At 31.3% G+C, this 23,315-nt stretch overlaps 2 protein-coding genes across 2 annotated transcripts; both read right to left on the bottom strand.

Annotated features, from left to right (window-relative positions):
- Positions 1-527: 527 nt before the first annotated feature.
- On the bottom strand, positions 528-11,986 carry LOC132912615 (putative sodium-coupled neutral amino acid transporter 11). Its single transcript, XM_060970180.1, has 7 exons — positions 11,818-11,986; positions 9,833-9,886; positions 8,944-9,031; positions 7,581-7,790; positions 6,553-6,805; positions 5,871-6,219; positions 528-4,205 (listed from the first exon to the last, which is right to left on the bottom strand). The coding sequence occupies exons 1-7, from the start codon at positions 11,875-11,877 to the stop codon at positions 3,771-3,773; spliced, it is 1,449 nt and encodes a 482-aa protein (XP_060826163.1). The 5' UTR covers positions 11,878-11,986; the 3' UTR covers positions 528-3,770.
- A 991-nt stretch (positions 11,987-12,977) lies between these two features.
- Positions 12,978-22,913, bottom strand: LOC132912614 (mitogen-activated protein kinase kinase kinase 7-like). The gene is made up of 9 exons (XM_060970179.1): positions 22,668-22,913; positions 21,807-22,032; positions 21,465-21,582; positions 21,011-21,340; positions 18,683-18,795; positions 18,208-18,500; positions 17,968-18,040; positions 14,721-14,974; positions 12,978-14,477 (listed from the first exon to the last, which is right to left on the bottom strand). The coding sequence occupies exons 1-9, from the start codon at positions 22,743-22,745 to the stop codon at positions 14,313-14,315; spliced, it is 1,650 nt and encodes a 549-aa protein (XP_060826162.1). The 5' UTR covers positions 22,746-22,913; the 3' UTR covers positions 12,978-14,312.
- Positions 22,914-23,315: the final 402 nt, after the last annotated feature.

The raw sequence follows: 23,315 nt of genomic DNA, 5'->3' as shown, positions 1-23,315 counted from the left end.
TCTGTGAAAATGGAAATTATGTCGCATTTACAATATATTAGGTTGTCTGAAAAGTTTCTTTCATTTCATAAGGTGATAATAGATGAACAACAATTTCTGTTTTATATTATTTTATTGAATTAGGTATGATCTATTTCACTCTATTTCTATTATTATGTTCGTGCATAATTCAATAAACTAATATAAAACAAAAAGCATTGTGCGTCTATTGTTTCCTTATAAAACGAAAGAAACTTTTCGGACAACCTAATATATAATATATGAAGATTAATGATTAAAAATGATATAATAAATTTTAATAACATTATTTTAAGAAAATACAGGAATATTCTAAGATACAATACTTTCGTTTGCATCATAATAATACTTTGTTACATATACATATATATATATATATATATATATATATATATATATATTCTGTATAGTTAGACAGAGAGATAAGTACACATAGATACACGCATATACAGGATATACAGATATACAAAATACAAATTTTACGGACACCCGGTAGATTTTGCGCGAACTCTTTACAATAAGCATAAAGATTTCAACCGGAGCGTAATTTAAATAATTAGATTCTTTATCGGTTTTCGATAAATACTTTCGTTATCGTGGTCTCTGATTGTTTTATATCCCCCATCTATGCGAATTATACTCTTTCGTGTATATTAGTTAATACCTATTAGGCCTAATACGTTGCACTTCTTAGGATTTAATGCAATTAAAAAATCAAACATTTCTACAATACATCTAAAACAAGATAACTGTTTGCAAATTTTATTACATAAATTGACTTTATTTTTCATAACATACACACACACACACACACACACACACACACACACTTATTTTGTATTGTAAAGATTATGCTATTTTAATTGGCATGCAGAAATAAAAATTAAATGTTTATCGAATAATTATATTGAAAACAGGAAGGTAAAGGTAATTGCGTGTTGTTGAAAACTTCAGTAAGTTATCTTGTTTCAGATTTTCAAATATCTACTTTTGTAATTGCACCGATCCTACGAAATATCTTGTATATTTCACCTATGTTAAAACTAAACTCTTTCAGGAAACAAATATAGTTCGATTTCGTATTGAGAAGAAGGAAAAAAAGAGAAGAGATAGAAAAAGAAAGAAAACGCGTTACTATGGACTATACGTATACGCTATATGGTAGACGCGTTTACTATGTTTAGAAATATATCAACTGTGCAAACAAATTGCAGAATAGTTAACAAACTGTCTAAAAGAAAATAAAAAAACTGTAGAATGATTTGCAATTAAGTAAATCCTTTCTCACGTTACAAAATACTTTCGATGCAATATCGAATGAAAAAACCATTGTATCATATTGTTCCTCCTTCTTTTTTTAATACAAAATCCTGGTATGCTACCCTTTGTTTCGTAATATGCCCCTATGATAAAGATTCGAAAAATAGTGTCGCAACAGCTTATTAATATTATTTATTTGATTATAATGAGTATCGTTCTGATCGACAAAGAATATATCTAGTTACATCGAGAGTTGATATTCGATGGAAATAATATTTTTTCTCGATATCATGCATTCAGTTCCATTATACATATATCAACTCATCATCAAAAAGAAAGAATAGAATTTTCTCTTGAATTTCCTATTCGATGCTTTCCATCATGCTCGGATCTATCGCCATACTTTTTTCCCCATTCCTTTAACTCCCTGCCTACCGTCTTTTTCTTTAATTTTTCATTTCATCAAAATAAGTCTTTCTATAAATATTTCTTGTCGTTTGATGAAATTAATCAATCGAAAGTAGTTTCATGGCTCTATATGAATAGTAATTTATTGGCAGCTATATTTATCAATAAATACTATATGCTTTTTAAATTTAAATAGAAAATCTATTAATTTCGTGGAACACCTTACACTGCTACGTCGACTAAATAATGTGCTTCATCTGCAAGCAATTAAATATAGCATTTGCAATTAATTCGTCCGACAGCCTCTCTGACTTCGTTATACGTTATACGTTGCCTGTTTGGAATGAAACGACTACGACTCGGGTAAATAATTTCTCACCCACCATTCAATCCCTACATTTGTAATCAACTTCAACACTGCCATTTATAAAGCTACTTATGAATTCGTCGGACCAATCGTACGTATCTTATATCAGTATGTATGTTCACCCAGGTGCACGTAAATTTCAGCTACCAAACACTTTGCAAATCAATAATTTCATAATTATAAGAACAAGATACATTTTTATCGATTAAAAAGTTCGATAAAAAAGAAAAATTAAGATTTTTTTTACCTAGTACCGAAAGATCGAACAATTAAATATTAAATGTTAAATATTAAGAATACCATGAACTAAATATTGATAAAAAATATTTTAGGCCGTAAAAAAGGACATAACAGGTATGATTCTATGGAATTAAAAGATTTAAAACATCGTTAATCATAAGATGTTTCAGTTGACTCGGCTCGTATTATAAAATATTAAAATTAATTAAAGGAAGAGCTAGGTATGATTTCTATTAATCTCGTCACAATCAATGATATTCCAACACCGAAAGAAATGTGCGCAACGCAAGGTCATCATATATTACGATATTGTCTATAGTTTTCTGATTTGAAAAATATTTAAATTCACGCATTCCACAGAATAAAGTGCCAATATATTTAACAAGTAGTTGTCTCTTCAATCTACTCATGGTACATCGTGTATTATAACATATTTAAACTTTCAACGTGTTTTCGCTTGTTCAGCATGATATATTTTCCCCCCAGATTTCTCAGTAGTTACATTACTATAATATCTACGGCATATATACTAAGCACGTAGATTTTAACCGTGGAAGAGAAAGCTTTTGATTTTTGTTTCTCGATTTAATCAAACAAAATCCTACTCCCCTCCATTCCGATAACAATAATAATGTTACTACCAATAATGTAATGATGCTCCAGCAACGTTGAAACGTGATTTACTATAAGTAGACCGCGGACTTTTATGCGTTTGTGGGAAATTTAAAGGTGCAAGAAAGCGCAGGATGGTCACGACATTCAAAAATAGGTATACATGTAATACCCAAATACGAGTACAGTATTCATTATCATATTTAGTGAGTAAAATAAATCTCTTTTTTTCTTTATAATTGCTCATAAAAAGCATGACATTGCATAAATCTCCGCAGTCTAATTTTATACCTTATCCTATTTCGATCGAAGATCGAAGATCACATGGAAAGAATATATTGAGATAATCTATTTTTGATGATTTTCCGACTTTTATGTCATTTGGTGACTAAAAAAAGAGTATTTTAATATGAAATGATCGGAGAAGAGAATAATGGATAGATGGATATAAATATGTAAGCTTTCTGAAAATAGGTGAAATTATTATATAAAAAATTATTTTAACTTGATTAATACCAATGTTATTAATATATATATATCTTCTCTTTTGGTAAATTTTTTTAACAAATAAAAGAGTAAGAAAGACACGTACACATTTCCAGGATCAAACGAAAGAAGAGCTAGACAACATATTGAATTTAAAAATCGCTCTTACATAAGAAACACAAAACGTGACTTATCATGCTCCTTCATACTTGTTGCATTCGATTACCAAAATCAAAAACCAAAAAGAAACCAGAAAGAGAGACAGAGAAAATTGAAATTCCTTTGACTTGAAATTAAAACCGCAACTTCGAGCATCGCAAAGCTATCTGCTTTGAATAAAAGCTTTTGAAAATTCCTCGGTCAATTCGAACGTGCTCGATTATATCGGACTAACGGTACTTTTCATGCTTGAATCGAAATTCGTGCTATTCATACCCTCGATACAATACGGCATTACCTGTCCATGCACGCAGGAACTGGAAGTATCGTTGTTCAGGATCAGCAACAGCAAACCAGAGACCGCGGCAAACACGCCAGCGGACATCAAACCAAGCGCCGGAAGCTTTTTGGAGGAAAGAATTGGTCCATCTTCGAGTTTGAGGTAGCACAGGCCAGGTAGAACGTAAGCTAGAGGTACAGCAGCGAGGATTCCATTCAATTCGAGAACCACACCCAGACAATCTGTTGACATCGATATCAGGTATGCGACAACCACTATCGACAAAGTTATTATCAAGTATTTCCGGTCGGAGTTAGGGACGTATGCAGTATGATCTTCGAGCTCATCGGTCCCTTTGATCGCCGTCAGTATTACCTGCAACAAATTTTCACAAATTTTTCGACTTTACGTCGAACATTTAATCTGTATACAATGTATACAATTTTTTGTATAAATTCATTAAATAATCGTTTTAACGGGCAATAGATTCCATGTGTTATCGTTAGATGGTCGCGGATATTCATACATTTATGGAAAATTTCTCTAAATCCTTCTCCTTTCTTTTACTCTCCCCGTCCAATCCTAATTTTTATAGAAAATCAGAGAGAGATTTTATAGAAAATTAGAAAAACAGTGCGAGTAATCCAAAATTAACTGTACATGTTCATGCGATAATTAACATTGCGCAACAAATAATTTTCTGGCTTTAATTGACATTTAAATGAGATTTTAAGAAAAGGAGAATTTATAGAAATATATCGGTTAATTAGAAATAATTTATGCGAAAATGTTTCGAGGAAGCTTTACAATTACGCAACGAAAACTGGAGATCGATAAAAAGAGCAATAAACCAAATTGTGAATATTTTATTAGGTCCGATACAATTTTATTATTTGTTATTAATGCTTGATGAGGAAGGAAAATTAATTCAGTTCGTTAACATCTCTGATCACAGATGTCATTAAATTATGAATTTTGTTTATCCTTTATGGTGGTTGAGGAGAACTTGATTGCAGGATATATGTTACTTCGGTGTAAAACTCGATCAAGTAACTACTTCTCCTTGAGGTGAACGCTCTGGGGGAAAGGATTACCACTGATGTTTTTTCTATTACCGAGAGAGATTATTAATAGTTAAATAAGTAGACCTTCGATGATAGAACTCTTTAGCCATTAGAAAAACTCAATAATATTTAATTTAAAAGCTTGTATAGAATGAATTTGTTCAATTTCGAAGCATTGCAATTTTTAATTTTCAAATCGATAGTCAATTATGAATCAATTTATCCTTTGATGTTAAGTTAAACATTAACGATAATATCGCGATAAATTTTATGATTAGTTGTTAGCAAACATCTTCAGTATATTTTGCTTTGACTATTATATTTTTGACGTGCAATTCAATTTACCTAGTTTCTTTATTCAGGTTTCTCCACCTCCTTTTCCACGATTCACTTTCCATTATTCACGACATTCCAATATTACGCCGTAATCTTTCTTACACCCGTGCCATTTTCATTTACGATAATTTTCGGGTCTATCGTCTTACCTTGTTGTGAATTTAATGGGAACGAAATACAATTGTCCTAATTAATAAAATTCATTCGATGCCGGAGGTAAATCTCTAAAAGTCTCTCAACACTCGAATACAAAGAAAATAGAGTTGGTTTATCGCTAAATATTGATTTTTTAAGTAAATTTTGGTAGTAATTTTTGTAGTAATTCAAATGCAAAGCAAGTACAGTTATTTCGATATTAGATTAATATCTAAAGATTAATTTTACGATAGGTTTTTACAACGAGGAGTCTTTAAAATGATATTCAATGTTTTATTGATAAAGTAGACAATATGAATAATTTAATGTAGTTGTCTAATGGTGAAATATTAATTTTCAGCATTTAGAAAAAGCACAAAGAGCCTTAAAATATTTTGTAATATCGAAGGAAAAAGTGAAAATATATAACACGAGTAATTCTCAAAGAATTTCAATACTGGTCTAGAACTTGAGAAAAGATATTGCGAAAATTAAGATAACTCACCTCCCTTGTGACGAAGCATTCAATGGGAAAAGTAAGTAGAATAGTCCCGCTGAACATGATTCTGGCAAAGTTCATGAGATCATCGTCCCAGCAATAATTTTCCATAAGATCACCCTGAACGTACGCGGTAAACGTGGCATATCCGATGATTCCAAAAGCTGTTGCGATCACGAAGGAAGTGAAGAGCGACCAATGGGTGACGATGTCCCACTTTTGTTGAGTAGCCCTTTCTATAGACTCGTAGATAAGGAATGTATTATGATGGCACATAAAGGCGAATGCCATAATTCCAACGGATGGAATAATGCCGGGGAAATTCGCGAATCGCCAACTATCCTCTTGGCTTGGCCTGAAAATCGAATCGATTCCACGTTTAATTGCCTAGGGATTGTCGTCGTTTATCGTCATTTATCGTCAATAGAAAAGGAAGAGAAGAAGGAGATAGAAAAAGAACCGGGCGATAATATTGCACAGCAAATCAACGTAATGTACGTGTAATACAAATACGATGTGAAAAATGGCATACTTTGTTTATTGCAGCGTTAACGTAAAAAAAATTGAAAGGTTTTACGCGATCATGCAGCTATAAACAATTAATTTTTGGAAAAAGGAAGTGTATGTTAAGGGAAATTTTGAAAGAGAATTTTGAAAGAAGAGGAAGGAAATTTGAAAGATCACTCACACAATTGCTGACATCGTACCCATCCGAATTAAAATAGCCAATAGAATGAAACCAACGCAGACCAACGAAAGAAACGAGATCTTGGCCAAACGAGCAACATTTCTATAAAGACACAGCGGTATAGTGATGCAAACGGTCGCGAACAAGACAACCACTTGACGATGAGCGAAAATGCTTGTCTCGCTCATCCCTGTTACCCTTATTAGCACTTTCGTCACCGTGTCGCCGACAACAACGTTATAAGAGACCATCGCTGAAAAGGAAAAGACGAATAAGTTACTGTACGAATGGTGGCCTCTTGTATATACAAGTACCGCTGCACTCCAAAGTTCTCCAAACGAGCTTCAATGGTGCGCGAAAGCGAGTATTTTCCGATACGTTGCTTTGATTCAGACACCTGCTTCAGAAAGTTCACCAAACTCTTTCTTTTTCTTTTTTCTTTACTTGAAACTTTGATATCTACATATAATTGTGAAACATAATAGGTAATACGTGTTTCAGATAATTCTAGGTAATAAAATAGGTCGATGATTTAATTTTAATAGAAAAGACTCGCAATCGCGATTTTAATTCTCGGAATAAACGATTAAAACCCTGTTATCCTCCAAGAATCTAAGGTATGACTGGATGTGAAAATCATTTTCGACCAAATTATACTTTCTCTACGGTTACAAAATTTCTTTAATTTGTGAAAAATATGAAAGGATCGTTATTGATACGCGTGACTTCACGCTACAACTGTATGCTAAAGTTTTTATCGAAGCATTAAAAGTCTTCTTTCAGGGTTGAAACTGAAGCGAGATTAAATCATAAAATTTGAAAACCGCGGCGGGATCGAAACGTAAGATAATGTTTGAATGTTTCGTTTTATTATACGATATATAAACACTTTACTATCTTTCGTCAATGTATTTCAAAATGTATCACAAAATTTGAAAAGAAGATACGATATTGAAGAAGAAGAGGAGAATAGTAGAGATTAATCGTTATTACGACTACTACCTTGCGGTTATAAAAGATGCATATACCTATGAATGGATAAATGAACTGCAGAGTCGTAAGAATATAGAATCCTGTACGACCGAAACTGGCTCTCATTAAACCCTGGTAACTCATTTCACCGCAAATGTTTCCACTTCTAATCATTAAAATTAAAGAGTAATCAGTGAGGCCTGCTACTAGTATTAATAATACTATCCCGAGGCCAAATCCAGCCTGGTGAAGAGCGTAGGGTATACCTGGAAATTGTATCAATCAATGTTTCCTCCTTCTTTCGTTTCTTCATGCGATTCGAAATAATTGTTACTCCTTAAACACCGAAACAATCTTTACTTTGTCTCTTAAAAAATAAAATGAGTATCATTTTATAGATTTTTATCGTTACGATGCTGCAATATAAATACATGACAGATGGTGAAATATATATTCATAGCTATCGGTATTATTTGCAAAGATTTCGGATAGAATAGATATTAGGGTCTTCTTATACGTTGTATAATTAAATTAATATTATTAGAGAAATTTGATAAGTTTAAACGTACAAGTTGTTAATATCGATAAACGAAATATTGGCAATAAAACGAATGAAATTTTACAAATAAATTTTCTAAATTACGAATCGTCTGTTTATATGACAACAAAATTATAAACTAAAGATTATAAACGAAGCGTTCGTAATTTCCGACTTGCAACTCGTCGATTCACTGTAATTATTACTAATTAATAAATGAGATCACTGTTAAAAATCGTTTTCGATCCCATAACGTGTTAACCGAATGAACACGATGGTTACATAAATAGGAGATCCCTGATGAATCATTCGTCCGATACGAGATGATCCAAAGGGAGTAGGCATCGAGCCAACAGCTTCTCCCTGAAAAAGATAAAACTGATACGAATCACAAAATTTAAAGAAGGCCAAGGTTCCTGATGCAAACCTATAATCTTCTATGTCCATATTGACGTATACTACATGTATATTTGCCTTTTTGCATAAAATATATCTCACTTTTTAATTTACAAACGAAGATAAGTTGAGACTAAAGTTATATATGGGAATAGCTGAATAACGCGAGATGCTCGATAAAGATGAGGAGGCCATTAAAATTTCGCAAAAAGGAATCACTAATTAGAAGTGTTGACTAGATATTAAGATACATACTTGGAATTTTACACACAACCGCTTTTTATTCTACATAAATTAACATGTATAGATAAAACGAATATATTTCATATAATTGTATTACATTCAATTACAATGACGAATTTTTCTTAATCGGATATATAGATAGATAGATAGATAGATAGATAGATAAAAATATATTAAAAATTTCTACATTTTATAATTCGGTGTTGAAGGATTTTTTAAATTATATCGTATATTCGAATTACCAATAACACCACTGCCAATGATGGAATTGATGAAATTAAAACTGGCCAGGGGTAGACTACTGAATTTTCCAGATTCTTCGTTCTTTTCCTATAAGATTATATCTCATTTATATCGACAAGAAATAAAATAAATTAGAGGAAGAAAGAAAAATAGTGAGAGTAGAATATGATTTAACAAGAATTAGTTATATCAAAGAGCATACAGTGATAAAAGAAAATAAAAAAAAAAGTTTCTTGTCGAAGTATTCGTATTAATCGAGCACAGAAATCTACGAGTACTGATTTAATTTAATAAAATTCTTGTTATTTGAGGCAACGGAAAAAGATCGAATCGTTCGTCGAAAGATCTCATAAATTGTAAATCCTTTGATTTACCACGTCCAAGCTTTCAACTATCTAATATTCGTATATACGTGTGTTACTATAAAAATTATATATTAATAATAACTGAAATCAAATTTGCATAGAATATCTTTGCGTTGAAAACATTATGCGAATAGACATTTTAATAATAAAATATTCTGTTAGCATGATGCTCGACCGATGGAATATTCGCTCGATAGGAATTTATATTATACATATATAGAGAAATATCATATTGTAGTCCGATCTCATTCAGAATGATTGAGATCCACTGTTCGATTTTCAACGTTCCAATTTGAATTAATGATCATGGTAATCGACGAAATTCTTTACTTTTTATTCTTCGTATTATATATTTAATTTCATACAATTACAAAATATTAATCCCAGATATTGATCGTAACGAAACGAAAGTTGGCGAGAGGATAAAATATTTCATGCAAAATTCATGCATACGCTTATTTAACTCTGACATAAACTACGTTCGATCGAATATAAAATCTAGTTAATTAGCTGTATTTCTTACCCCGACAAGTTGTCGCATGTCGTCGTAAGATTCCTCCGAACCCAGACTGCCACCCTATTTTAAAGCCAATATTAATAGCAAGGTTCACTTCCGAATATTAATCACGATAAAATCATTAGGCGTAAAATTACATTCTTTGGAACAATGTTCTCCTTTTTTTATTTTTACCTTTCTTTTATTCGATCACGTTATATTTGTCATATAAACGAATGATAATAATGGTAATAATAATAATTTATTTGTGCTTTTGGCCGATAGCGTATTACAAAGAGGTTGTTGCATTCTTATTCCCAGCTTCTCACTCTATATCTTTTATATCGAGAGCTTAGTTACTATATTATATTGCTATCTTATCGCGTTTACATAATTTATTAATTAAACATTACTAATGATACAAACGAAATTTTCAAACAGAGAAACGATTAAATTTCGATAATTTTCGTATTAGGCAGTACTACCAGAGACTAAAATTCTTCGATTTTTAAGGATGAAAAATTTACGAAATTTGTAATCTTCTCGACTGATACATTAAATTCATAATATTATTATGGTTTATTAAACTCGTCGTAATTTAATAAAATTAAAGAGGTATAAATATATATTGAAAATAGTGAAAGTATCGCTATAATCAAATATATTGTTCCATACTTACCGTTTGATAGTGTTATTCCGAACATTATTGTTTATAAATGTTACGAGTAATAGAAATATTGAAATTGTCCCATTTACATGCCCCACCCCGTAGAGACATATTGTACGGATGTACGTTGTAATAAGATTTGTGCAACTGACGACGTTTCTGATACGATTGAAGTTAATTCATGGTGTTGTGAATTAAACTTTTAGTTGAGAAACTATAACTCTACGCGTTATCAGAGAAGTTAAGTTAAATTAGTATTAAATACATTAATTTATCATAATTTAACATAAAAAAAGTTTCTTATGAAATTTCATAATTAATATAATATAATATATAAATTAAATAGAATTGATTTTCTCGCGTTTATTCGTCGAGATTTTATATCCATTCGAGCCTCCATCTATCTATACATTCTCGATTACTACGTAAATAGGATAATATCTCGAGGCATTCAGAAAATACTACCGCAGGATATTTAAAAGCATGGACATAAAGAGTAATAATTTCATATAAAGCACGTACAGACAGTAAGAGAAATGATAATAAAGAGATACGTAGAAAAAAGAACGCGTAGATGTATATCCGATGAGTTATAGATTTTTCCTCTTTGTCACGATAACACTAAGAATACTTTGAATCAAAAAACTACATCTCTCTCTCTCTCTCTCTCTCTCTCTCTCTCTCTCTCTCTCTCGCTTTGCTTTAAATAGTTACAATTTCGAAAAATAAATTCGTCAGAAAGAATCTGTAAAATCATTTCTCACGAATCACTTCAAAATTACCTTTTTACTTCAGATTTGCGTTTAACTTAACTTCCACTTCACTTTAACGACCGATCTCTAAATAACAAGGAGATCACGAAACTTTACTTGAATCTAAATTACGAGGCCAAATTTTCAATCACATCCTCCGATACTCGGAAACTAACGATGAGCAGGTACGAATACCACGATTACAGCGAGACAAACATCGTTTTCCGAACTTGCGATCTATTCGAAAACTCAACCACCATCGCGTTTCACATATTCACTTCGATTCAATTACAACCGAAACGACAGAAATCACTTCGATTCGCGCAAATTCACCGTCCAACAGTTACAAATCCGAAACTAGTCGCGCTAGCCACTTCAAACAAACCGGATTACGCGAAATCCTACCAGTTACTACACCTATCCGTATTCCTCTGCAATGTTCGTAATAATTTAAATGACAGTGTTAGCTCACGGCGAAGAAACACTACTCGAACAACGCATTATCTACATACGTCACCGTGTTCTCCGAGGAACTAACAAAGAAAATAACAGTGATTCACGGTCAGGTCGTAGAAATCGTGATTTTTACTTACGTCCTCGTAGTTGTTCCTCGCGTCCAGGATATAGCTCTTCTCGTTCGCGTCCAAAGCCATCGCGGGATTTTATTGAAAGCGGAAGAATCGAAGGTGGAAACGAGAATAAACGGAAAGCTTAAAGGGAAGGTTCAACGTGAGAGTAGGATCGAGCAGACGTCTGAGGCGACTGCACCCTTCCTATCTAACCGAGCTTCCGTTTTCACCTCCCCGTTACAACCCCTCCAACGGCATGTACATACAGTGGTTGCGATGGGTGCGTGCGCATTGCACACGTTCCTGTTTTTCTGCGTTATCGAGGTCCGCCGTTGTCTTCGTTATTGTCCTCCCCCTCAATTTTTCCCCCGCCTCCGCACACGGTTCCCTTCAACCAACCCTTTGGGACTATAAACTCGATCTATGAGATTATGTCGAACGGAAACACACAGCAACACGTACGACAGAACGCTAAGTCTTTGGCGAAATTCGCGTTGTGATATAAATTGTACATGTTATGTATATAAATTGTCGCTATAATACTGAGGAATGTGTGTGTGTGTGTGTGTGTGTGTGTGTGTGTGTGTGTGTGTGTGTGTGTGTGTTTTATATATTTAATACTGAATTAACGGTCGTTTGGACTAAAATGCAGAGATATTTCAGAAGCGACGTTAGTTGATGGTTTATATTATAGTCGAATTGTTTTCACTACTGACGACGCGCTGGTTTTATCCACGATAACATGATTCATGTAATTACAGTGTATATATTTTCTACATTTCCATATAAATGGAAATAAACTTGATGATAATGTCTCTGCTCGATGGGGATATGTTTGTGTTGTATTATTTAAGAAGATGTTTAGTCGCAGCGTTTGTGCAGTTTTGTTGTTTGTTTTAGAAGTTATAAATGTCAAGAACGAATACGTTCAATTTGATGAAAAACAATTATTTCAATATGGAATTAAGATTCGTAACCTTCTCCTTTGCTCCTTTTACTTCTTTTCTTCTCTTATAGTTAATCATCGTTATTCATGCGCGCAACGCAACTTTCGTGAAAATATTGCAGATACGCGATTTTGTATGTTTATTTAAGATAAATTGATTTGTTCGAAGAAGGAAATGCAAAAATGTCCTGTTAAAAAAGAAACAGTATAGGAGATAAACTAATGATCGATCATAGAATAAATTATAAATGTTATTATTTATTATGCTTCGTACAGTAAAGTTCTATCAAGTTGTAAAGAAATCATGCCTTTAAGTAGAAGATGATACTTATAGTCAGACCCGTGCGAAACCAGAGGCACCGTGAACAATTACTGGTTAACATCGTTATATTTTGTTTTTAATAATCAAACTTTTTTCCTTTAAAGCGTAAAATACAATATTGAATATTACTAAAAGGTGATGTTAGTGATATCATAGTATAAAAACTATAACGTAAACAAGAAGTTACCCTACGAATTATTAATTATCTGATAATATTACTGTTGGTTAAAACTCGCTCGTAGTTATTAAACGAAGAAGAGAAATGAAAAGAAAATATCGCGTATATTTAATAAATGGGTACATAAGCTTTTGACGCAAAAATATTTAACAATTTTAAAAAGACATGTTTCGTTGAAGAAACGATTTTTAATTACTGTAACTTCATTTCAATAATTCAATATCATCTTAACAATGTTATGGCAAAAAATAGAAATTACATAATGAACAATTATCGGTATTCGATTAAATACAGTAACAGTACTTAATATTTTATAACGAGGACACCAGTTATCGAATATTTTATTGACTGTACAAATTAGTTTGTAACGAAAAATAATTATACGTAAGGACAAGTTAGATAAATTAGATAAATAATAATACAATACCTCCTTAATTATTACTTATTAATGGTAATTCTTACATAAATAAATGTAGTAATAACAAATTACACAGGCAGTTGACTAATCATCGATTTCTGATTGATAATAATTGATAATTACGTTAATCTTCCTCATAGCAGTATTTTTTCAAACCTGTACGTTTTATATTTTAAAACACGATAAAAGCTAAAGCCACATTTAAAGCTACTTCGATAGATTCCCCGTAATGCTTATTTGAAAGATATACATACCTGAATATATATGCATATTATTGATCAAATTTTTACATAATTTTGTTCATTAAGAAACGGAGAAGTCTCGATAAATGTTCTTGAAATCAAATGCAAATAGAAAACAGTGTTTTTATATATTTTATTATATATATATATAATATATATATATATATAATATATATATATATATATTTATGTTTAAGAGATTGCATCGCCAACTTCTCTCTCTCTCTCTCTCTCTCTCTCTCTCTTTTATTTTTACTTTTGTATATTATAGAATAAAATCTATCGTTGAAAAATCTATTGAGAAAATCGATATTGTTGCCCGTGTTCGCTACAAGAAGAAAGCAGGGGAAATTCGCAAGACATAATGTAAAAAAGAACCTCGTCTAACGCTTGTACTTGTCTAATCTTGGTATTCAAGAATGTCTTGAAGGATTTTGACAAGGTACCACGAACCACCCGTTGTTTCCGGAAACTGTCGGACCCACTTGAGCGTTGCTCAAAAGAGCATTGTTCGTCCTCTGATTCTTCATGATTTCCAACTGACGTTTTAAATTTCGATACAGCTTTATGAGAGACTCCTGTAATCGAGAAAGGAACTAAAATTAATAATTTGACTTGCAAAAGCATAATATAACAAAAATTTTAATTCTGAAAAAGAAACCTTCGAGGACTAGAGAATTGATAGATTCTTTTTCATTCATAAAATTTAAAAGTTTGCAGATATTTTGCGTCACTTAAAAATTACATCTTTGCGATCCTTCTACATAAATCAATCCTGAAATAATTTTTTTTACTGTTAATCGTTGTTCATATCAGCTTACCTTTTCATCCTCCAGTTTCCTGAGTTCCTCTTGCTGCCTTAAACTGTCTATGGTCAAATTTTTTAGCATTTCATTTTTGTGCTGCCCCAAAAGCGCTATCTCCGTTTGCACCTTCAAATATTCTTGCGCCAGCTGTTTGTGCTCTTCGAAAATTTCTTTCGATCTTTCGCAAGTCTGATCAGGCGTCAATGGCCTCAGATCCGCGTCCAAAAGGCGATAAACGTTGTCTAAATCCTTGTCAGTCGTACTATTACCTGTCAAACGATAATTATAGCCGAAAGTTAATCCGATTAATATAAATGATCGTAAGTAACTTATTTTGTTTTTACTCTATCCAAAGATGTTTCTGGTTTCTGTTTCAAGGACCGATGCAAAATACATTGATATTTCCTCAAATATGACGAATACATCGATTAAACGTGTGCATTATCAACAGATCAGTAATCAGTCTAAACTCGGACTTGGAACCTATTCGTATAAATTTTGTTTAGTTAATTTTGATTATGTCAAGATTATAGCACGCTTAAATTGCACGAATACTTTTACTCGAAACTATTAGAAAGGCTTATTTTACTTTTTGCTAAATATTCGCAGGATAAAAAGGATAAAAGAAAACTTTAAAATAATAAACTTTGCTATGTCTCTTTAATGAACACTAAATTCAACATGAATTGAAGATCTACTTTGGAAATATAGTAGCGTTGTGTTGATTTAACCCATTTTTAAACGATCACAGCAAAGTTATCGACTCTTGCTGCACGCCTATTTACGTTAAATCCATTTTGAATTTGAATTAATTTCACAGCTTCTCGATTTATTTTGAGGATAACAATACTGTACAAACATTCGTTCGATTCGAAGTGAAATACCCTCGTACATTACTTGATTCAAAATTTGTTTTTCTGCTTTCCTCCAAAACAAAAACTGATAATTATGCAATAATTACATCGAATTAAGGCATAATTGCTCTCGAAACATATTATAGAAACATTAATAATATGTTAATTTAAAATAGTAAAGTCTGCAAGCTACTCGTTCCACCAATTTAAAATTTAATCCCTAATTTTGACCTTTAACTTTTTATCACATTTGGCGGGTTCAACTCCGCGTTCCTTCTAGCTCTATCGCGCGATTAATAGCGACTGACCGTTCGACGTTCGATCTTACAATGTTGAATAATATCATGTAAAATCGTATAATAAAAGCTCTATCGCGGTTTACTCGAAACCCTCCTAATAAAAATTAAAAAGGAAAGGCACCTCGTCGTCAAGGCATCAACGACGAGAAGAAAAAGAAAAACAGAGCAAAGTACTAACGTAGCAAAACCCAGCACCGCTTTAGGGTGTCCGTGGCGACGATATTTGGGTATTCCTCGCACATTTCCAAATACTGGAGCCTGTCGAGGCTTCGTTCATAATAGAATCAAGTATTCGTTCACATGAAAGATGTCACTCTCCGATTAAAAGTTACCACGAACCACTCTTTGATCCGGAGGATGGCGGTCGATCGAACTCGTCCGTGAAAGATGAAAAAAATGCAGATGGGCAGGGGGAACGAGAAAACAAAATTTCCAAGAAACGAAAAATTTCTTTTCGATAGCGAGGGTGAGAGAAAAAGAAGAAAGAAGAGAAAAGACGGTCGTTCTTGGTGATGTGTCGGGAGAGCACTAAACAAACGTGCATCTATATTGGGCCTGGTGAGTCAGCTACACCTGCTTCGAGGTATCCCCCACCAGACAGGACGTGCAAGCACGAGCCAAGAAGAAAATACGGTTCTTCGGCTCTTAATTCATCTTCAGGGCTGGATTAAGTCGAAGCTCTGATTTCCATGTTGATGCCGCAGCGAACAATTAAGAAATCCATATGGGGGACAGGCATTATCTATCCCCGGATCGTCTTTCTTTGGAAAGCATATGCTTCGACTTTGGAAACTGTATCAACAAGAATAATATTTCAAATAAGAAAATAATTTCGTTTGATAAAAACTATTGAAGTAGAATATATAATTTATCACTTGATATATTTTATTCTTTATACTTTTATCCAGATCATTCAACTGTTGCAGATATTTGGAAAATTAATTTATTTCTTCTCGGTTTGTCACTTTATAGTTTTATATATATATATATATATATATATATATCTGATCCGATATATCTTCAATCTGATAAAAAGTAGAAAGTGCATGGTCTGTTTTTATTTACTTGGGTCTTTTAGGACAGAGCTTTTATCGTCGTCGATAGGTGTCAATCAAAAACAAGTTCCCCTGATTAGTTGTTCGTTAAATTTAGTATACTCGTACAATGTGACTGTTTTTGCGGGCCCTTTGCCAGGGTAGATTTCGCCGATCGACGAACTCCCAAAGTATTCGTCACGGTGAAATCACAGCGTGCCAAGGTGCGATGTTTTAACTTCTTTCTATCGCTTCGTTCTCACGTGTTTTTATATTGAAAGGAAACAATATTCGTACGTAACATATGTACAGATTAATCACGAGCCAAATATACATAAAACTATAAATAATTATAAATATAAGTATTAATAATTTAATTCGGCAAAAGTCTACAATTTTTATCAAATTAATTAATAGATTTTTAAAGATGAATGAATAATGAATTTTAGTGACTTTGATTGATTTCTTATATCTTCAAATTATATTTTATTCAATTAAACAGAAATAAAACCGAATTTCGCAAAAACGCAAATAAAATCAAAGTGCAGACATAAGTGTTAATTATTTACAAAAGCAATCGAATGACGACAATGGGTTTGCCTGAGCGCATCACATTCCGCGCTAAAAGGAAGGTTTTGTGGAACATACGGAGAACGTTATTTTGGGATTAGAGTACTATCGCGGTGAGTCACAAATTCAAAGTTCTAGCCCCGAACAAGTTCCCCTTCCTCTGCTGTTATAGAACAACGACGAGGCCATCGACAAATAACAATTTAATAATTGCGCTATACGTATATGATAAGAAAGCAAGAAATTATGTATTCCATAAAATAAAATACAAGTATAAATATTAACAAAAATAAAAACGAGAGAGAAAAAATTTCGTTAAAATTTTCTATTACTAAACAGATGGAAAGCGTAATATTTATAACACAATATATTATCTACTTATAAATCATTTGTTATCGTTCGTATGGTAACTGTTTAAAACAATTTTTCCATAATCAACAGCAAAATTGACTAAAACAAAATTTATAATTTAAATATTTTATAATAAAGATAATAATAAACTTACTTTGTGCAGTATTCTTTATCTTTAGAATAGGAGATTCCAATGGTGAGTCGGAACTTGGTAATCCCCAAGCATTCTAGAATTATAAAACATAAGAACATGTTTGTGTCAAAGATGTAAATACGTGAATCATAATAACTACAAATCTTGGAAGATATTTATACTTCTTTAATTAATTAATTAATTAATAATAATTTAACGATATATAAACAAATCATTATTTTTAAATTAAAACCTACTAACCGGATCACACTCAACGTAAAGTTGAGGAAAATCTTTAATCTGGAATTCTTTATTGGATGGATTGTTTGCTGAAATATTATTTTTAGGAGGTGGATCCCTGAAATCGTAGAAGGGATTCGATGAACTGTTTTTTTCATTAAAAATTTCCGATTTTTCTTTGGAAACGGGTGCATTAGCTTTAATAGTACCGTTGGCAGCATATCCATTTATTTCAGAATCCATAGTATCAGTCACGTCCAAAGTATCATCTTTAGAAACCTGGTTGTCAATAACTTCCTCTGACTCAACATCTTCTACAATATAAAATTACATTATAATTAATTTATATAATCACTGTTGTTGTGTATAAACGTTTATAAATAAACATTTCGTATTTAAAATTATTATCTGTTATTAGTAAATATTAATCATTTGCTAAAACTCATAACTTTGGATCGCTTAAATTACTTATAAAATATTTTAATAATATACAAACTTCGGGAATATTCCACTGGTTCTAGATGTCCATTAAAGAATTGTGATAAGGTCGTCATTATTTCTACAACAGCATCCATTGATGGCCTTTCTTCGGGAGATTTGTGCCAACATCTGAAACAGCCGTTCGTTTCTTTTCTTACTACATCTTACAAACGATTTATAAATGTTTATTTAGAATGTAAAAAGATAAGTAATAAAAATAGAGGGACATGCTGGCCAAAATCACATATATAAAATAATTTATCAGAATGGATAATTTATTAGAGTAGGCATAACAAAAAAAAAAAATAGATCTCATTTCCTCAATACCCCTCTGCTGGAAAAATGACTTTAAAATCAATCGAATATCGATTATTCATTATATCTTGATTATATTGATTATATTTTTAAGGATAATGTACCAGAAGAAATAGGTACATTTCATTTTTCCTATTTCCTACAGAAAAGTTAAAATATAACAATTTTAAATTTCTCTCTTCTTACAATTATACAATCGCAACAATAATTCATAACTAACATAAATTTGAATATTTTGTGCAATATTCTCCATCCTCTCAAATTCAACACTTTCCCTTCCACGATCTACTGTCAACAAAATTTATGATGAAAATAACTGGGAGCACTTCTTAAATTTCTTGCTAGAAGATCCATGGAAACTACCATAGACAGTGATTTGAAAAGCAAGTCATTCCTTCTAATGTTGAATCATCATGCGAAAAACGAAAGGGAAAGTAATCTCGCCATCTGGCTCGGTCGAATCCTTAATGGACAAATATCATTGAAGACAATTTCACTTACCACTAAAATTTGCTCCCAGTGCCTAACCATCGAAGGGGATGAAAGAGTGGATTGTTGTCCCAAAGGAGAATCCATAGTTGCTAAAGGACCTTAATTTCTTTAAAAGAAAATATTATGATGAACTATGTGCCCCAATCTTCACCCTCACTTAGGACAAAACCTAAAATTCATAAGAAGAAATTTAGAAAAGCCCTAATTAGGAACACAGAACAATCTCAGAATGAGGAATTATGAAACTGTTAAAGTTATCCTAGCACCAGGTAGATTGACCACCACCTTACACATTCCTATTCTAAAATACACTAAACTATTCTAAAATACCAGCATTCCAAACAATCAATCCGATACTCATATCCTTCAACATTTCTACATTCCCTCCTTATACCTCAATCAAATTCCAACTGATTATTGATTGATGACTATTAACTTATCATTCCCTAATTCCCATGATCTTAGACATGATAATTAAAAAGCTTAGCATAATCGACCACATATTAGAATATATCAGAAATACTGATGATATATTAAATACTTATAAATTAAACTATTCGCATTATCTTTTATTTTTTTTAGTACTTAAGACCATTGATTATTTAAGAAGAAGAATAACAAGCAGTACACATAATCATATTAAATACTTTTAAACAAATATTTTTCTGTTACAGGAAAGGAAGATTCGAAGACGCTATGTATAAGATCTTAAATTTCAACCTGTATAGGTAATAGCTTTTCACAATTTAAATTGTGAATAGATAGGAAATTCATTAAAGATTACCGTAATAATGATTCAATTACACAATTGAATCCTTATAAATAATATCAGAATAATATGATGACTCTTCAGAGAAGAATACATTAAACATACAACTTTTATGTTATGAGAGAAGGGTTTGTTCTATTACTATTTAACAAAATACATCGTTAAAAATGATTTGGGCACAGCATATGGAAAAATTATCAAGATATTATATACAAATAAGATGCAAGTAATGTAAAATAAATATAAAATTATTTAAAAAAGCTCTAAATAACAATCAATATACTTAAAAACATTTTTCCACCTGAAAAGAAGTTTTTTCTATGAACAAACTTGTGTAATCACCAATTATCAATCAGATAAAATGAAAATTTTCTTAATTAAATGTTTAATGATAAAGTTTTTAAAGAAATTTTTTTAAACATAATAATGTTATAATTATTTTCAAGCGTAAAATATGTTAAAATACATAAAATATATTAAATCTAAATACTTGTAAATATACTTTTATATTTCAATAATCTGCAGTTAATTCCAAGAAGCAAATAGAATATTTGTTATATTTTTTCCTACAACGTATACTTTCAAATACTAATACTTTTTATCAATTACGATTATTTCTATCGCATATTTAGTAACATGTGTCACTATTAAAAAAGATAATATGACTTTATAAAACAAAGAAAATAATTAATCTTAACTCCTTTAGTAATTTATTAGAACATGCTTTATTAATCATAAAAGCGAATGATTATAAATATTAATAAATACCTGGTCATGAGATCTTCAATTGGTTTAGGGCAACCCTCAATTAAAGGAGGTCTTTGTCCTACGTGTACTGCCCACATTATTCTGTAAGCTGAACCACCAATTTCATCAAATGGTTTCTTCCTTGACAATATCTCCCACAAAATAACACCCCAACTAAACACATCACACTTTTCGGTATATCTAGAACCCTCAAATACTTCTGGAGCCATCCAAGCAGCAGAACCTTTGTTGTTAGTCATATATGTGTTTAGATCACAAGCTGTACCAAAATCACAAATTTTAAGAGTTTGTCCACCCATAACTAACAACAAATTTGGTGGTTTTAAGTCTCTGCAAATATAAATGAAATCTGTTGAAACGCTACAGATATCATTTGGATAAAAAATAAATTTCCAGATTGTTATATTATGTCCTCGATAAAAAAAAATATATATATTTATTTAACTTAATTTACCTGTGAATTAAAGGTTTTGGTTTCATATTGTGAAGATATGCGACACCACGTGCACATTGCAAAGCCCAACTCATTGCATGTCCTGCAGTATATTGTGGCTGAGGATTGCAATGCAAAACTGCAATATATTAATAAAACAAGAAGTAAATGTAACATTTAATTATTAATACTTGATGATAACAAGACAACATCAAACAATAAAAAGCATCTAATGTCCTGTTAAACAAATTAAATCTTATGCATTATCAAAGCAAGCAACAATAATATTTAAACTATAACAATAATTTGGAACTCTATTTTATTAAAAAAATTTAGTTCCATAGAATTTAAAAAAGTTAATACCATTATATAAGGAGCCGCCTTCTGCATATTCCATAACCAGGCAAACTGGATTTTTAGTACAGGCACCATAAAGTTTTACAATATTGGGATGCACAACTCTAGATAATTGCCTAACTTCTACAGTAAAAGCCTTTTTTTCACCTTCTGAGTTTATATACTTTATAGCAACATATTGTCCCCTCCATTTTCCTTTCCATACTACTCCAAAAGAACCTTTTCCGACTACCTAGATAAAAATAAATAATGACCGATTTATTATTGATTTAATTTAGTGCTCTTCAGATTTTAAAATAAATCATTTCTTTTTGAAGAATGAAGTAACAAGTAAAGAATATTAATAATGTTAGATAAACATAGAAGCTGTATGTAACCTCAACAAAATGGAAAACAATACAAAGATATAAAAATTTAATATTTTATTTATTCTTCTTTAATATACTCTTTATTCTATTAAACGATATTACTAATTTTTAATTAAATTATTTTCACACAATCTATGTCAAATTTTAAAAAGTGACACATTTACAATCTATTAAAATTAAAAAATTTTCTTTTTCTGTTTTTTTCTTAACTTAATGATATTTCAAATAAAAATCTTTCTCGTTATCTAAATCAAAATTTGAATATTAAAGTACAGAAAATAGAAAAGAGCTTCGTTAACATCAATTTGCTTAAAAAATATTCGAAGATCGTCATTTAGGTTATATTTCAAACAAAATCAGATAATCAAGAAGGATAAATTACAAAAATTAAACGCAACTGAATATAACATTTGAGAAATGTTTTATTGAACGACGATTAAAAAAACAAAAATTTGACTTGTTCGAACAATAATGAAAAGTTACTGCATAATTATAATACCTGCTCTGTTTCAATTTCATCGTAGTTAATTTCTTCTACAAACTGCTGCTGATGGCTTACTAATTCCTTACCCGCCATCACACACAGTCGACATCACATTAGTTTCAGGGCACATTTAATTACCGGGCGTATTTATCATGAACGAATATTTATTTAAACTCCGAGCTCAAGCTCCTTTGATATTTTCCATTTTATTAACATTCAGAAGGCATGTGTAGCGAGAAAGTTGTATCGATAGATGTTCATCATTCGATAGATCGATCTGTTGAAATACGATCCATCGTTAAACATAGAAAACGTGATTAAATTTATACGCTAACGAAAACAGAAACATTAAATTATTTTCGTTTAATCAAAAAGCATACCAGTTAAGACATGGAAAAAAAGTAGAAAGAGATATGTATGCATATATGTAAAATGAATGTGTACTACGTACTACCAGGTACTACATAACGACGTTTAATAAGTTTACTTCGGGGCTTCGGGGATAGCTTCGGGTTTTCTTACTAAATAAAATACAATCCAATCACAGACTTGTTTTTGATGTCACATATATTCCATACATATATTCTCAATCATAAATTTATTAGTGTCAAGTTGCAAAATAGCATATATATTCAGAAACATCAAAAATATATATTGTTATTA

Source organism: Bombus pascuorum, chromosome 12 (genome assembly GCF_905332965.1).
Source record: "Bombus pascuorum chromosome 12, iyBomPasc1.1, whole genome shotgun sequence".
Classification (NCBI taxonomy): domain Eukaryota; kingdom Metazoa; phylum Arthropoda; class Insecta; order Hymenoptera; family Apidae; genus Bombus; species Bombus pascuorum.
This window is presented reverse-complemented; position numbering and strand designations above follow the sequence as displayed.